Source organism: Anopheles stephensi, unplaced genomic scaffold (genome assembly GCF_013141755.1).
Source record: "Anopheles stephensi strain Indian unplaced genomic scaffold, UCI_ANSTEP_V1.0 ucontig36, whole genome shotgun sequence".
Classification (NCBI taxonomy): Eukaryota; Metazoa; Arthropoda; class Insecta; order Diptera; family Culicidae; genus Anopheles; species Anopheles stephensi.
Window position 1 is genome coordinate 14,725 of NW_023405302.1, and position 16,480 is coordinate 31,204.

A 16,480-nucleotide genomic window follows, 5' to 3' on the forward strand; every position below is an offset into this window, starting at 1 on the left:
CCCACGGTTCAAGTAAAGGATGCGACCGGCAAGCATTTTGAAAGTGAAAGGATCTCCCTTTTGTGGTGAGAACGTACGTCCCCGCAATGAAAGAATCCGTACAAAAGAAAAGGATAGTGCGTCTGCTTCAAAAGCAAACAAACTTTATCTCCCCGGAGGTTAGTTTTCTTTGGGCCTGTGCCTGCGTTCATTCCCCTCGGACGCACAGCCACCAGCTAACACCAGGGGTAAACGACCCAAAGATGAAGGGCTCGGGAAAAATCGGTCACCCGGCAAAGTTTTGACCGGGTCTCCCCGGGGAGGCCTTTCTTAAAGGACAAGGCACCTGATGGTGAAGGTCCTGCACCCGCTCCAATAAGGGATGACAAATGACAAGCCTGTCAACATGATGCATGATTAGGATGTATTTACTTCTAACGGTTCGTTAGCGCCAGAAGAGAGTCATCTTGCTCAAAGGCCCGAAAAGGATCCCCCCCTTTGCCGGAAGAGGGCAGATGTCTGATGTGATGGGGACAGGGGCTAAATTACATCTCTACGTTGGAATTTGAAGAACGATAGTTCTCGACGGGGTAGTTAAGTTGTGTCACGGCCGTAAAAATAATTTAAACCAACTATGCACCAACTTTCTTTGATGTACCAGCAGGGTTCTTGTTAATATACTAACAAGTTAATTTGGCTCACATCAGGAACAAATGATACTATGAAGTTATCTATTCCACACAAGTATGGGCGAATAGCTACCAACAGCTTTCGCATGTCATGAAGCTTTTATTTTAATACTGGTCAGCACTCAATCGACTACTCATTTGATGAAAGGAGATTGGATTAATCATAGCACAACTCAGTACTTATCGGACAGCCTATAACATCTGACCGTCGTCCGCTGACCGTAATTACATGCACAAGGTATCGCTTTACAGCGTCAAACCGTTTAGTTAATCGGCCGCTAGAGCTACGGTTCCGAATAATTAATGATACACTCGGGCGCCGGAACGGTTGTACCCAGACGCAAGCAATTACCGCTTTGACTAACTCGCTTCTTAATGTTTAAGTGTGAGGAACTTTTCGATGAACGGAACGAGCTTCGCCTCCCTGCCAACAATCGCTAACCTGCCCCAATTCTCCCATAGTTTCAGCACCGATACGAAGCCTGCGCAACCAATGGGTCAAACTGGTGGTTTCGATTTGAACATAAATCTTTCATGAGTTCCCCGCCCCTCACGGCGACTACTGCCACATTATAAGTCATTAGGATCGACTTCGAAGCCTCCGAATTTTCCGAAGCGCTTAGCGATGCTATTATCTCCTCCCCTGCTGCTTAATCATAGCCGATCGCTTCGGGGTATTAAATCCAACCATCTTACAACCGACAGTGCCGAACTTTGTCACCGTCGGCCTACGCCAACCAGCAAACAGATTAACGCTTGGCCCTTCATGCCAAAATGTACCTACTCAGGATGGCCTGTCGGAAAAACGTGTCGCTAGCGATTGCTTAAGAGCTGCTGTACGGAGACACTTTTGCCCAGAAAACCGTCATGGCGCTACATTTCCACTGCGTCGCGTTTTACGGTTTCATCTATTCGATTGGAGCACGCAACGTACGTGCGAACGATAAAATGTGCACACCGGTCCTAAGTGTTCGATCATTAATGGAATGGAGAGCTATTCGTCCTCGGTAGCTAGGGCAGCCCGTTTATGAGGATTTACCGCCGCTCGAAAGAGAAAAGCTGACATGTACATACATTGTTCCCGGCCATCACGCGAGGATTGTGTTGGAAGATTAAAATGTACGCACAGTCATTAAACCTTCACGTCGCGATGATTGAATGCCGTTGAATGGTAATGCGAGGATGCCTTTGATTAAGTGTTAGATAGATTATCGCACAATATACAAATAGCTTTTTGAAACAAGTTGTAAGGTATAGGATAGGAGTTATGGTGAATGGAGATCGTAATGGAGATTTTGGAATAAAGGGTAAGGCAAATTCCGTCCCTTGATGATTGAGTCATGATCTGTCATATTTTTAACTAATTGATTTTCTTTTGAGTTTAACGATGTTGGGATAGGTCAAATAATATCTCTTACAGGTTAACACACTGCTGAGCAATATTGTCATTTACTACACCTACCTGAAACTATGCGATGAGTCTGACGGTCGTCCACAGAATAACAACGATAAATCCAACAACCAATAAAGATTTTCCTCTGCTTTCCTCTTCTTCCAGATGCTCGGCACAGCTATAGATCACCATATCCAGCTCAAGAAACATCGGTGATGGGTCATCGTCATCATCGCCACCATCACCCGGCTGCTCATGATCGGCTTCTCACTTTGTCCACCGTAACACCACCTGTGTGCTCGCCGTCCCACCACTGCCATCGTCACCAATCGCAGATCCTGCGCTGGGTACTCATTGGCGTAACCTTTCTTCTGATCAACTCAAGCCATGGACTGGAGCAACTGTCGGCAGATTTGCAGGAACCGCAAGCAGATCAGCAGCCACTTCCTTCGACGCTCTCGTCCACCACCACCGTCAGTCCGACACTTCCACCGTGCGAGCAGCGTGCACTGGACGAGATCCCGCCCGACCCATTCTACGACGTCTCGGACATTACGATCGGAGCAGCAAAAACGTTCGCCGACTTTCTCGCTGGCCGCAAGATAGATGGCACGACGCGGGATGATCGCAAGTTCGTGCTCGCACGCGAGAAGGCTAACGAGCTGGCAAGCAGCGTATTGAAGCAGGACGATGGGTTACTGCTGGCCGTCGGTATTGCGTCACCGCGACTCCCTCTGGCCGTGGTACAGTTCCGGGACCAGATTGACAGTGCACACGTCAATCTGTCCGAGAGCAAAAACTTCCTGTCGACCTACTGGCGGGAGCTGGGTGTCGCCTGGAACCAAAGCAATGGTGCTCAGTTTTGGGGTACCCCGTTCCGCGATTGTGGCCCGCTCTACGGACGGTGGCTTTGGCCGTACAGTGTTACAGTCGAGTCGCAAGGGTACAAGTGAGTATTTCTTGGAATTATACAATATTCTTATTGCCAACTAGGGGTATTCTGTTCGATTCTTCGAAAACTTCCCGCCGTTACCGTTGGGAGGTCTAATTATGAACTCACTACCACCCGCCTTTTTCACTTGTCTGTCAACTGGGGAAAGTTCGCTTATTATTTCAGAATAGTAAAAAAAATTAGGTAGTTTTATTATTCTACCTAGTTATGGTACACTCACTTCTAAAGCAAAATAGAAAAAGAATTAACTATCCTGAATGAAGAGTTTTGTTTATCCGCCTATCCGCCATCGTTTGACGTGTTCCGGGAAAAAATAATTCATTGCAATGCTTCTCGTAGCGATCGATTTTTGGAGGCTTGTTTTTGTTCGCTTCTGCCGGCTGCTTGTTATACTATGATAACGCCCTCATAGCCACAGGGATACGCGGAAACTTAATTAATTTCTTGGATCGTCGTTTACGTAAAGCACTTGCTCCAAGTTCCAAAAAATTGTCCAACCATAACGAAAATACGAACCAAAACGGAGCGAGCGTCTGCAATCTCATTTGATTCAATTACCAAGCTGATCCGCCAAAAGCTAATGAAAACCTATCGGATTTCTACTTCTCAACTATTTGGATTAACACGGCGACGTCTCTTCGTTAGTAACATCCGCAACAAATGAGTGCCACCCCGCCCCCCAAGCAATTCCACCAAACCTGCCCAGGATTCAAAGTAATCGTAAAAATGCTTGAAAATACTTAAAAGCGCCCTAAATCCGTCCGTCCACCACATCGGCGGCACCCTGCTTCGGAAATGCGACGGGTACTTTCCACCTCCCCGAAACTAGATTCATTCCCGGAAAGGATAGCAAGAATAAATTAAGCACAACAGCACAATTGCCAACGTGACTGTATGATGGCTTGTTGAAGCGGACACTGTGAAGATAACCTGGAAGCGTTGTAATGGCTCCAGAAAGGGCCGAGCTTGCTGCAGCTTTTTTACTTTTAGTTTGTTTTTTTTCGTTCTATACCGGGGTTTTTCTCGCAAAACAGCTCCGAGGAGTTAATTAACATTATTTCATCACTGCCCCGGGGCCCCGTTCTTATGAGACTAATTCACGAGAACAAAGCCCGCCCATGATGGAAACCATCTCCGTCCAGCAACCCGGACGTCGCCCCAAAATAAGTTCGTATCCTGCGATGCAGTCATGCTAAATTTGAATCGTAAACAATTTCACTCACCTTTAAGTTTCGTTATGCATACTCGGACGGTAGCAGTAGTATGAAGAATCGCTGTCAGATGTTGTTATAATTTTTCTGCATTGTCAGTACATGATATCATTATTAGCAAAAAAACAATCATTCATTATTCGAGTGTCCCATATTCGTAGACATGAAACGTTAATTATGAAACTGTCTGATGCAGGTTCAAGCCTAACATCGTCTTCCGTAGAAAATCAAACCATACTGATTGTAATCTATTACACGAACACATTTATTTGGTAGACATTGTTAGCTTGGCTCCCTCCTTTCATTCCTTTTCACTGATTTTGTGGTCACTTGATAGAACATTTGCTTGTCAGTTTCGCAAAAACAAACCTCCATTATGTGAAAAAACAACCACCGCTTTCAAACCCATGGCTAGCAGGTTAGCAGAAAAAATCATCATCATGATAAGCAATTATCTGATGTGACCTAAACCCGCTACCCAGCACTAATGGCTGCACTTTTGTGGTTAACATCTTTGTTTAAAAAACTTTTTTTACTACCCACTATCAAACGTCTCTACGCCTGTTGGCATTTATATTCCTTTTCGTACGATATACAACCATACTTGGTTCAACCGATTTCATTTCCTTCCATTTTGGGAACAAACTAAAGCTCCAACATTTTTTACTATCTTTTTTTTTTACCAAACCACCACGTCATCCCTTCATTTCCTGTTGGCAGAATCGTTGCTTCAGCGTTTATCGCGGCGGACGTGGATCAGTGCAACGATGCGTTGGAATCGATGTTCGGACGCCGTCATGTTTGCGATCGCGAGTCCACCTTCTGCCTGCTGTCGGAGCTGGACGCCTCGAAGCCCCGGGGCAAATATACCTGCGTCTGCCGGCCCGGCTACTACATTCCCAACGAATCGATACAGGGTTTCTCCTCCGAGAAGAATGATGGCAACATTACAAACTTTAGGTGAGACAACGCGAGCTGACCGAACCGAACCGGGGAAATTAAACCAGCGTGCATTTTTGTTCGTATCTTCATTTCACCATTTCAGCTGCATTCCGTGCCCGAGTGCATGCGAGTGCGATTCGGCCGGTAGCTGCAGCAGCCCGGACGAGGACTTTAGCACCGAAACACTCATGAAGGCCACGATCGGTGCTATCTTAGGAGCTTGTATGCTTTGTTGTTTAGTGTTAGCGTTAATTGTGTTCCGTCAACGGAAGTGCAAGGTACGGCCAGGTGTTTGGAAGGCACAACATGTTCTGGATAAATGATACTAATTCAGATATATTTATTACATTGTCATATCGATTTTTCCCTACCGTGCAGACCATTGCCACCGGGATGTGGACCATTTTAGAGACAATTTTATTCGGCATTTTACTTCTATATTTAGCGGTAAGTATTATCCTTTGTTATTATATGAAAAGTGAAAGGAAACATATTTTCAAACAAACGCTAAGAAAACTGCAATTGTGGAGGAACAAAATATTGTTACAAATTGTTTGATTCGATTGAAACGAGACACAAAAAAACTACAAACGCAATAATCAATTAACTAGCTATCAAAACCAAACAGCGTCACTTCTCGACGTCGAAATTAATTAGCAAATTAACAATTTAACCGGAAACTAAACGGCATGCACCGTCTGTGCCAACCGGCTACGAAGGCAAAAAGGGAAAACCAGCGTGCTTAATAATTCACTCGGCGTATTAACCGGGCAGCAACAAATTGTGGGGAAAAATTGTATCAAAATGAAACTGTCATCAATATTATTCACCCATGACCCGTTCCGTACCGTTGCTGTGTACGGTGAAAAGAATTAATTAAAAGAAAAAACCAACTCACTTCCACAATACGGCCCAGTGGGCCCACTGGCATACGGCCCAGTGGGCGTAAGATTTAACAAGACTGGAAAGGATTAAGTAGGCCACGATAAAGTGAACCATCATCAAAAATTTAGTCACCATAGGCCACGTATAGGCGTGATCGTAAGGAAGCGTGTCGAAGGAGGAGCTGTGGGGAGCATAAAAAATGGTTATCGTATCGGTTTTTTGTTTTTTCGTTGTACTTTTTTCCCCAAACCGGAAACCTAACCGAACCGAACGCGTTACGCCCCATTGGGTTGGGTTTATAAATAGAGACCCGGCCCGAGACCGATAGCCACTGACGAAACGGAAAAAGTTTTAACCGACCGAAAACAAACGTGACATTGCATCGAGTTTTGCCCCATTTTTTCGTAGGTTATACTATTCGCTTGAACTGCTTGTGTGAGCACGCGATGGGAGAAGTAAATCGACTTCGGAGAGAGAAAGAAAAAAAACCGGAACGACCAACATCACAATCGCTCCGTCACGTGGTCACGTGACGCGTAAGGGTAACGCAAAAGCTCCTGCACCCGTTATTGTTCGACAACAATTTTAATCAAAAGTTTCCAGTCATCATTAAAGTTGTGAACCATGCTCGACCAGCAAACGGCCAAGTGATGCTCCATCCTGACATGGCCATGGTCGGTGGGTGCTGGTGGTTTTTCCATTGAATTTAATAAGCGTGTGCAGCTGAGGTAATATCATTATGTCGTGCTATAGAACTAGCGCGCATACATGTAAGCATCTGCATGAAAAAAACACACATACATACAAGCTATTCACATCAGAAAATTAGTGACACCTCCAGCAGCAGTTACCCCGGTCTCATTATTAACGGCCAGCGTAGGACCAGCTGATACTTGAAGCGTGATGGTTGAATTACTAATGATGAAATTTATAATACAGGATGGTTTTGTTCACAGTCTGCCTCCAGCTTCCGTAGTGAGAGGATGCTTATCGCTTGGAAGCGCTCCTTCGAGTTTTTTGTTAAAAGCAGATAGTGATAATTTCTCTCGAGTGCGATTGCGTAGCCCACGAGATTACGCGTAGCGTGCTAATCGTTGTTTACGTCTTTCTCCGACTTTCGCTCGGAGTTTGTACTATCGATCGAGCGGCGCTTAGCCCTGATCGACGTTTGTGTCTAGTGTTGTGAGTGTGTGCACCTGTAGATCGTTGCGATAAGCGAGCGTATCATCGCTGCGTTGTCGCATCGATCGACGTTGGTAGCCAGTGAGTGTGTGTAGGTGTGTGTGTGTGTTTATTTGTGCATCGTTCCCCACGGTGAGTTTTTTCCCCTCTTCCCAAACCTTCCGTTGTGTCCGGCTCTACCATGGGGGTAGAGCAGGAAGAGTCCGAGTCGGATCGGGATGTTGGGCCTTGTAGGGAGGTCAAACGCAAGCCAGGTCGCCCTAAGGCCGCCCCAGCCACGAAAAAAGTAGCCCTGGAAGAGAGGCCTTCAACATCGAAGGCCTCGAGCAGTGCCCCGCCGGCAAGCAATGCCCCGCTGACCCTTAACAGCGAGCCGCTATCGGAGCATCGAGCTCGTGCTTACCCGCCGTCATGGGAGGGTAAGCCGTTTGTTTTTTTCATGCCGCGATCAAAACAGCTCGATGTAAGGACGATCGCGGCACAGCTTTTTAAAAAATACCCGGGCGTTGCCGACGTGTTTCGGATGCGCCCGAACAAGATCAGGGTCACCGCAAAGGACCGGGCTCAAGCCAACGTCATTGCGGCTGATTCAGATTTTACGGAGCACTACCGGGTTTATATTCCCGGTAGTCTGGTTGAAGTGACCGGCGTAATCGAGGACTTCGATTATCCGGAGGAGGATATTTTGAACTTTGGGGTGGGTGCATTGCAAGCACCAGGTACCCCAAGGGTTAAAGTTCTTGAGGTGAAGAAGCTATTCAAGCTTGATCCCTCAACAAAGGATGAAAAAAAATATGTTCCGACCTCCTCCCTCCGGATCACGTTTGAGGGAACGGTACTTCCGCAGGCCCTCATCCTAGAAGGCCTCCGGATACCCATCAACCGGCCATACGTGCCAAGGGTGGCCACCTGTTCGAAGTGCAGCCGGATTGGGCATGCCGATCCGTTTTGCACTCGCAAGATTTGCTGCGGAAAATGCAGAGGGGCTCACGCTACCGAGGAGTGCAAAGCCCCATCCCAGAAATGCTCGCATTGTCGGGAGGAGTGGCATGAGGTAGCCTTGTGCCCTGTGTATCGGAAACTCCAGAAGGAGCAGACCAAAACTGTAGCCGAGCGGGCACGCGGCTCGTACAGCGATGCTCTCAAGGGAGCAAACGCATCGAACCCTTTTGCAGTTTTGGGTACAACTGCAAATGGCGAGCCTAGTCCGACTGCACCCGAACAGGTGCCACTGAGATCGGTAAAGATCATGAGAGTACCTTACAAAAAGGTACAGCGGAAGGTTCTAAAAACAAAAAATAGACCTTTGGCACCACAGCGCCACGCTAAAGTTTCTTCCCCCGGTCCAAAACGTGACGCTGATCCAAAAACTCCCGCCCCCCAAATTGCCAGGAAACAGCCCAAGAAGAAGCGATCTTCTCGGACTGAAGCTCCAGTGGAAAGCCTGGCTTTTCCGACGGAGCCCATGAGCTTCCCGAGAACTCCCACCCCGTCCCTGTCCGAGATCCTTGAGTCCCTTCTTTTGACCCTAAACCTCCCGCAGCATCTGCACATGATCGCAACTTGGGCCCTTCCTTTCCTGAAGGGGATGATCAAACAGTGGCTGGCTCAATGGCCATGCTTAAGTATGATGGTCCGTTTGGATGATTAATGGCTCCTACGGCTACTATCATACAGTGGAACTGTAGGAGTTTGCTTGGCAAGCTAAACTCTTTTAAAGCATTAGTGGGTGAACACAACTGCGATGTGTTTGCCCTCTGTGAAACTTGGCTATCGGATGAAATTAAATTAACCTTCCCGGGATATAATATAATCCGTGAAGATCGCGTTACTAGGGGTGGAGGGGTACTGATTGGTGTTCGAAAGAGTCACACTTTCACCAGAATACCCACCCCTAGACAAGAAATGATAGAAACTGTCGCAGTTAAGGCTAAACTGGGCGTTCTTCACGTGACAATTGCATCCATCTATATCCCCCCGATAGCCAATAATGAAAAAGAAAAAATTGAAAAGTTCAAAGAGGATCTTGGAAATTTAGCAGTGGTCTTGCCTGGACCGCTTTTGATCCTGGGAGACTTTAACTCCCATGGAATCGACTGGGGGTGCGATAAGGATGACATTCGCACTCCTATCATCCGAGATTTCTGCGACAGATTTGGGTTTTTGATTCTCAACTCAGGAGAGGCAACTAGGATGCAGACACCTCAAAGTAGGGCGAGTGCACTGGACCTGTCTCTATGTCCATCAGCAATGGCCCTGGATTTTAGTTGGAAGGTGATCCAGGACCCTATCGGCAGTGACCACTTGCCGATAGAAATTTCCTACATCAAGGGAGGATGTCCAGTAGAAGGAACCCCCGTTAAATGTGACTTAACGAGGAACATCGACTGGACGAGATACGGCGAATTAATAGCCGCTTCGCTTTCTCTTGACTTGGAAGATTTATCTCCTATAAAGGAGTACGAAAAACTTGTTTCATTGATAAACAAGTGCGCCCTTGAGGCCCAAACAAGGCGCTCCCACCAAGCAAGGACATTTAAAAAACTTCCCTCTCCTTGGTGGGACAAGGATTGCCAAGCGGCTTTTACCAAGAAGCGTGAGGCATTTAAAGCCTTCCGGGACACGGGCTCGAGGTCCTTATATGAAAAATATAAAGGACTAGAGAGAACGTGCAAAAACCTGTTGAAGGCGAAGAAAAAGGGTTATTGGCGTAGATACGTCAATAATCTAGACCCCGCTACTTCACTTAATTCGCTTTGGAGAATGGCTAGAAGGATGCGAAACAGCAACAACATCAATGAGAGCGAAAGCTTTTCTGGCGAGTGGCTGTATGAATTTGCCCACAAGCTTTGTCCCGATTTCGTTCCTGCGCAAAGCTTTACACAACATGCGCCTGGTAGTGACCCTAGGATGGATTCACCGTTCTCAATGGTAGAGCTGTCACTTGCTCTCCTATCAAGCAAAAATTCCTCCCCAGGTCTGGATCAGATTGGTAGCAAATTGCTTCAAAATCTGCCTGACATAGGGAGGAAGCGTCTGTTAAGCATCTTCAACAATATGTTGGAGGTCAACAGCGTTCCGCAAGAGTGGAGAGAAGTGAAAGTTGTCACTATCTTGAAGCCTGGCAAACCGCCATCAAGACACGATTCGTATCGGCCAATATCGTTACTGTCGTGTCTGAGGAAACTCCTTGAAAGGATGATTCTTTTCCGGTTAGAAGAATGGTTGGAATCGAACAACCTTCTCTCAAATACCCAGTTTGGTTTTCGTAAAGCCAGGGGTACTATTGACTGCTTAGCCCTTCTGGTTACAGAAATAGAGCTTGCTCGTGCACGCAAGCAGAACATGGGATCTATTTTCCTGGATATACAGGGGGCATTTGACTCAGTATCACCATACAAGCTGAGTCAAAAATTAGAAAATGTGGGGCTGGGTCCAAAGTTGAACAACTTTCTGTTCAACCTTTTGTCGGAAAAAGCTATGAATTTCAACAATGGTCATGTTCAGCTAAAGCGGACCAGTTTCCATGGACTAGCACAAGGGTCCTGCTTGAGCCCCCTGTTATACAACTTTTATGTTAGCGAAATAGATTCTTGCCTAGCTCCGAACTGCAGCATTAGACAATTGGCTGACGACGGCGTCATATCTTTTGCAAGCAGGGACGCCGCCGAAATACAACTGGCTTTACAAACCACTTTGGACAACCTTGCCGAGTGGTCTGAAAACCTTGGTATCAAGTTCTCTGCAAAGAAAACTGAGATGGTAGTCTTTTCTCCCTTCAGCGACACGACAAAAAACAGGGAGAAAAGACTATTTGACCCGAAAATTGATGTCTTTTTGTACGGTGAAAAGATATCAACTACCGACAATTTTCGATACCTTGGTGTTTGGTTCAACTCAAGACTAAACTGGAGTACACACATCACCCATCTGGTGCAAAAATGCAGTAAAAGAATCAACTTTCTAAGGACAGTCACAGGATTCTGGTGGGGCGCACATCCATCAGACGTCCTACGACTGTATAAGACAACGGTACTATCCGTGTTGGAATATGGAAGCATATGTTTTCATTGGGCATCCAACACGCATATCCTCAAATTAGAGAGGCTACAGTATCGTTGTCTTAGACTCGCACTAGGGAGCATGAAATCCACACATAACATGTCCCTAGAAGTGATGACCGGAGTGATGCCGCTAAAACTTCGTTTTGAAATGCTGTCGCTTCGCCTTCTAGTCCGTTCTTCAGTATCAAATCCCTTGATCGAAGAAAATTTTAAAGCGCTTCTAGAGACAGGTTCTAAGAGCAAGATCTTGAAAATCTATGAAGATTTTGTTGCCCTACAAGTGCATCCTAGCGCCCCACAGGCATTAAACCGTGCTGCCCTTCCTGAGACCTACAGTTCCCTTTTAACAACGGATTCCTCGTTGCACGAGGAAATTAAGACCATACCGAATGATCTTCGCCCGATGGTAGTTCCGGGCATTTTCAGGGATAAGTATGGTCATTTAGACCAAAGAAGCCAGTATTATACTGATGGATCATCCTCTAAGGAAGGCACCGGCTTCGGCGTTTTTAGTGAGTCCGCCGAAGCATTTTTCAAATTGCGGGAGCCGTGTAGTGTCTACACCGCAGAACTAGCCGCAATCTTGTACGCACTATTGATTATAGCAGCGAGACCTTCGGATCAGTACTTCATCTTTACAGATAGCCTTAGCGCTATCGAAGCACTACGATCCCCGAAGGCTGTTAAGAGTCAGGATTTCCTGGCCATTAAAATCATAGAATTGCTTGGCTCCATGTTCGACAAGGCGTTCAGGATTTCGCTAATTTGGGTACCTTCTCATTGTGGAATTCCCGGCAACGAGAAGGCAGACTCACTGGCCAAAACAGGCGTCCAACAAGGCGCATTTTACGACCGTCCGATCTCGGCCCGAGAGTTTCTTCGCCTACCACAGCAACTTTTCCTGTCTCGCTGGCAGAGCATGTGGGAGGCGGATGATCTCGGGCGATTCCTTTTCTCGATCTCTCCGCAAGTGTCCCTGCGGCCTTGGTTCGGTGGGCTCTCTGTTGACCGGGCATTCATACGCATGATGTCTCGACTTATGTCGAATCATTTCGCGTTGAATGCTCATCTTCAGCGTATAACTCTGGCTCAGACGAAGGTGTGTGGCTGCGGTGACGGATTTCACGATGTGGATCACCTTCTGTGGTCCTGCGTGGAGTTTGAAACTGCAAGACCCTCCTTGTTAAGCGCAGTCGAGAGCATCGGCAGACGACCGGGTATAGAAATAAGGGAAGTGTTGGCGACTGGGGACCTCGCCTACATGAGGCTCATCTACCGATTCGCCAGAGACAACGGTCTCATCCTTTGATTCCGCATCCCTATTATCCTTCCAATCCACATCCGCCACTCCTTTTGTTATATGTTGTGTTGTCTTTGTGGTAAATGTTTTATGTTGTGCAATGTGTGATCCGTTGACGGAGCAATTGCATTCGAGGGCAATTTTCTTACTGCCGTAAAAGGAGGCAGGCTTGTGTGTTTTTTTTTTTTTTTTGTCTGTAGTAGTGCGCTCCAAGTCAGTCCAGCTTTGGAACAGCGGGGTCGCCTGGGTTGGCGTTGGGCTCGGGAGTGGTCGGCGGGTACAGCCTCGTAAACAGTGGAGTCACTCCAGCTGTTGCGAGATGGAATCCGCCGATCTTTTTTGAGTTCGATGTTGACTTGGTTGATCACGGGCTGTGTCATTGCTGGGCTGCTTGGAGAACATTGCACGCAGAAAAATTCATGTTTGTACTGTGCAAATAACTGTGCTTGTTTGTTTCAGTCCAGACCCATAATAGACAACCGGACCAAACCAACCCCCTTCGAAGCCATAGCCACAGCAATAGAACCGGACCAAAAAATCTACAACACACACACACGCACAAACAATAGAAATGGACAACAACCACTCATCTTCACTACACAACCGAGCATGCCCGGGATATGGCAAATGACTAGGAGGAAATGCCTAGTCAATTTTCTTTCATTGTTTGTTTTCGTGAATTTAATTCACAGTCACCACACGCGGTGGTGACAATACGGCAGTAGTCCGTAATAATAAATAAATAAAATAAATAATGGTTTTGTTCACCGTGGCGCTGGGGATACTGAGTCGTGATCGCAGTTCATATTACCGCGCGGTATACGCCAGTGGAGGAAACCTTAATACGTATTTCAAAAAGAACCCTTTTCGTATATTATTGTCTGGGTAGTTCAGATCCAGGTTCCTGGTAGGTTCATACTCAGAACAGTTTTTTTTAAATCAATAATAATTGTAGAACTTGGCTTGTACGTAATACATCCAAAAATGTCACTATATACAAGAATTTTTCCTCAATGAGGGGGTTCTCGCATCAACTGTCATTGATTCATCGTCCTGTTGGCACCACACCCTTGGAAGAGGAGGTATTGTCCAACCAATATTCGTGGTTTCCTCGAATATGTTTTGTTGTGCCATAGCGATGTATTGGTTTGAGGTACAACTTACAGCAGAGAGCAAATCAATGTAACTGGGTGCAAATTTTTAACCACAAAACTGTGCTATGCTAATTACCATTTTCCAACACGGTTCGGTTCGTGTGAGCTTATAAAGTTGTAGAATTCCAATTAATTTACATCCCCGCACTTATCCGCATATGGTGTTTTTCCTAATTGGTGATGGCGCAACAACCAGTCGATTGCATTAAAACAACTTCAAAGCACTTGCAACAGATGCAAACGTGGCACACCCTTGGCAAAAATGCATACCTACATGCACACACAAAGAGACAACGGCATGTAACACACGTACAGTTCGAACAGCCTTCCCACACACTGCCACAAACACTCGTCGGTTCTGCGTCGGTGCACTGCTGAGCAATGCAATGCACCGCAAATAAGCACCCTTAATTGAATGGTACAATTTATTGATCTTACACTAATATTGACGGTTTCAATTGGTGCCATCCACTAGCGCACACACACAATGAAAATGGGTTTCTTTGCTGAACATGGTGCACCAGTTTTGCGAGATGCAAAGATGGCAGAGGATAGCGTAAGGTGTGAAAGGAAATTAATTTATGACACGATGATTAACATATCGATTCGATAAACCGCAGCTAATCAACGAGCTCGCGAACCGTTGACGAATGCCATGCCCCTTTGATTAAGGGTCTAAGTATACTGGAGATACCACACGAGCCCGTCCGTGGCACGTGGCAGTTCTCCGCGAGATTAATTAACATTTCATCGTGGCATTAGCCATCCAGCCATCGGCGCTCAGCCTACATCATTACCTGCCGTTTAATTATTGTTGTCCTTGTACATATGCAGTGGATGATGGGAAGCATTAATCACAGTTTAACCATCGGTAAGCAATTGAGCACTGAATAATATTTACCTTCACGCACGATTTCCCCAATTGGCAGGAAATCTATTAAGCTCATAACAAAACATACCAAGAACTTGAGCGAACCAGAATGTTAACTGATTTTGTTGCTTAATTTTTTACCAAGAAAACGTACACCATTGCTCCACCAACAACAGCATCCGATCGTCGGCTGCCGGTGATAGAAATCCAGCTGCTGGAACCGTCACTTTGAACCGTGTGCACACATCTGCTCATCCGCTACTTCCACGAAATTTATTTCATTTTTCGTCGCTCCCATAATCGAACCAAACCTCAATGGCTCCGTGATCGTTCATCATAAATCGACTATCGAAATACATCCATCTCGAATGAAATCCATCCGCAAATTGGGGCTTTTCCGTTCGCAACGCTCGCCATTGCTAGGGGAAGGCCTCCGAACCAATCCAAACAGAGTGGCATGACTCGTCGCTTTCGTGCGTCTGTCACTGTCAGCTATCTACCACACGCCCATCTACATTGGTTCTGACCAATGGAGGAGCGTAAGCTGACCACGGTGAATGCCTCAAACTATCGGTGAACATTCTAGCCACAATTTTAAGAAGTCATCTTTTCATTCTTGTCTGAGTGGATAGATTTTCTATAAAGAGTGAAGCACAAAACGCCGCTACCGCCGCGTCACAGTAAGAGCTACAGCAGGCCTTGTACGGAGGCAAAGGGCAAACGCACGGCATTCGGAGCCAAAAATAGAAGAACGATGGCTACGAAAACATAATTTCGTACGGTATGTCAATAAATTTTAGTCGACTATCGCACGCTCACCGTAGCATTGCTTTTATCTGACAAGCGGCACACGTACAAAAGCGAAATGTTGACTTTGCACACAGTTTTTCATTTTTCCACGCTCCAAGAGAAGATTGCCATTATGAAAAGTTGGAGAAACAGTTGGGTGGGTAAAAAAAACACGGCTGTGGAAAATGTGCTTTCTGGCAAAGAGAAATGCATTTCTTTTTGTTTTGTTACATTTCTTTCGAAATCTATCTCTTATCGATCCATGTGAGATGGGGCGTTGCTGCTTGGTATTCTGTATATTCCCGCGAAATGAATTTAACAGATTTCTACGATTATCGATATGGTTTATAGAAAATCTTTCGACGGTGGTTCCACACGAATGGCGAACACAAACCTCTTCAGTTTGTTGGTTTTTAGGAGGAATTTTCAATAACATTATCTTTAAATACACTGCGCGAAATAAGAATACCACCACCAATGAGGCAATTTATTGCTCCTTTGCTTTTTTTTCTCATTCAGTACTCAGTGTAAGCGGATGTTGTTCAGTACTCAGTGTAAGCGGATATTTGTCTAACTTTCTACAAATAACTTTTTATCTAGAAGAGGACAGCTTAATACGTACAGAATTGCAATGTCAAGTGACCACAAGACAAGCACCGCATATTTTGTCAAACAGCGTACCCTTGGTGCGGTCTCGGACCCATGAACAATATAACTTAGCAGAGCATCATAATTTGAACCGACTCAATATCGCCGAAAAAAATACTTCTTTAGCGGATATATGTGAATATGTGGATTTTTTGGATGAATTGATGTTTAACCATGATGATTCAGATTATTGAAATCCCTTTTGGCAAGATCTGAACTGATCATTTGAGGGGCTTTTTTATTTCAAGCAAAGCTTCCCTTTTCAAGAATCTAAACGAGACTGATATCGGAGGGTATCTGTATGTTAGAAATAGTCTTACTGGACCATGGCAAGTCTAGAAAAGGCGTAGCATGATAATACCGCGCTTCTCAGCTCTAAACTGACTAAAGTATGATTTTCATACTACACGGCGATAACGGC

At 45.8% G+C, this 16,480-nt stretch overlaps 1 protein-coding gene across 8 annotated transcripts in view; it reads left to right on the forward strand.

The window, feature by feature from the left end:
- The first annotated feature begins 2,227 nt into the window (after positions 1 to 2,227).
- LOC118516608 (probable G-protein coupled receptor 158) overlaps positions 2,228 to 16,480 on the forward strand; it is a 42,361-nt gene continuing 28,108 nt past the window's right edge. For all 8 annotated transcript variants that reach the window (XM_036062576.1, XM_036062577.1, XM_036062578.1 and 5 more), the window contains exons 1-4: positions 2,228 to 3,010; positions 4,945 to 5,184; positions 5,270 to 5,444; positions 5,545 to 5,613. In XM_036062576.1, the coding sequence (XP_035918469.1) occupies positions 2,277 to 3,010; positions 4,945 to 5,184; positions 5,270 to 5,444; positions 5,545 to 5,613 (1,218 nt within the window). In that variant the 5' untranslated portion in view covers positions 2,228 to 2,276. The remainder of the gene's footprint in view (positions 3,011 to 4,944; positions 5,185 to 5,269; positions 5,445 to 5,544; positions 5,614 to 16,480) is intronic.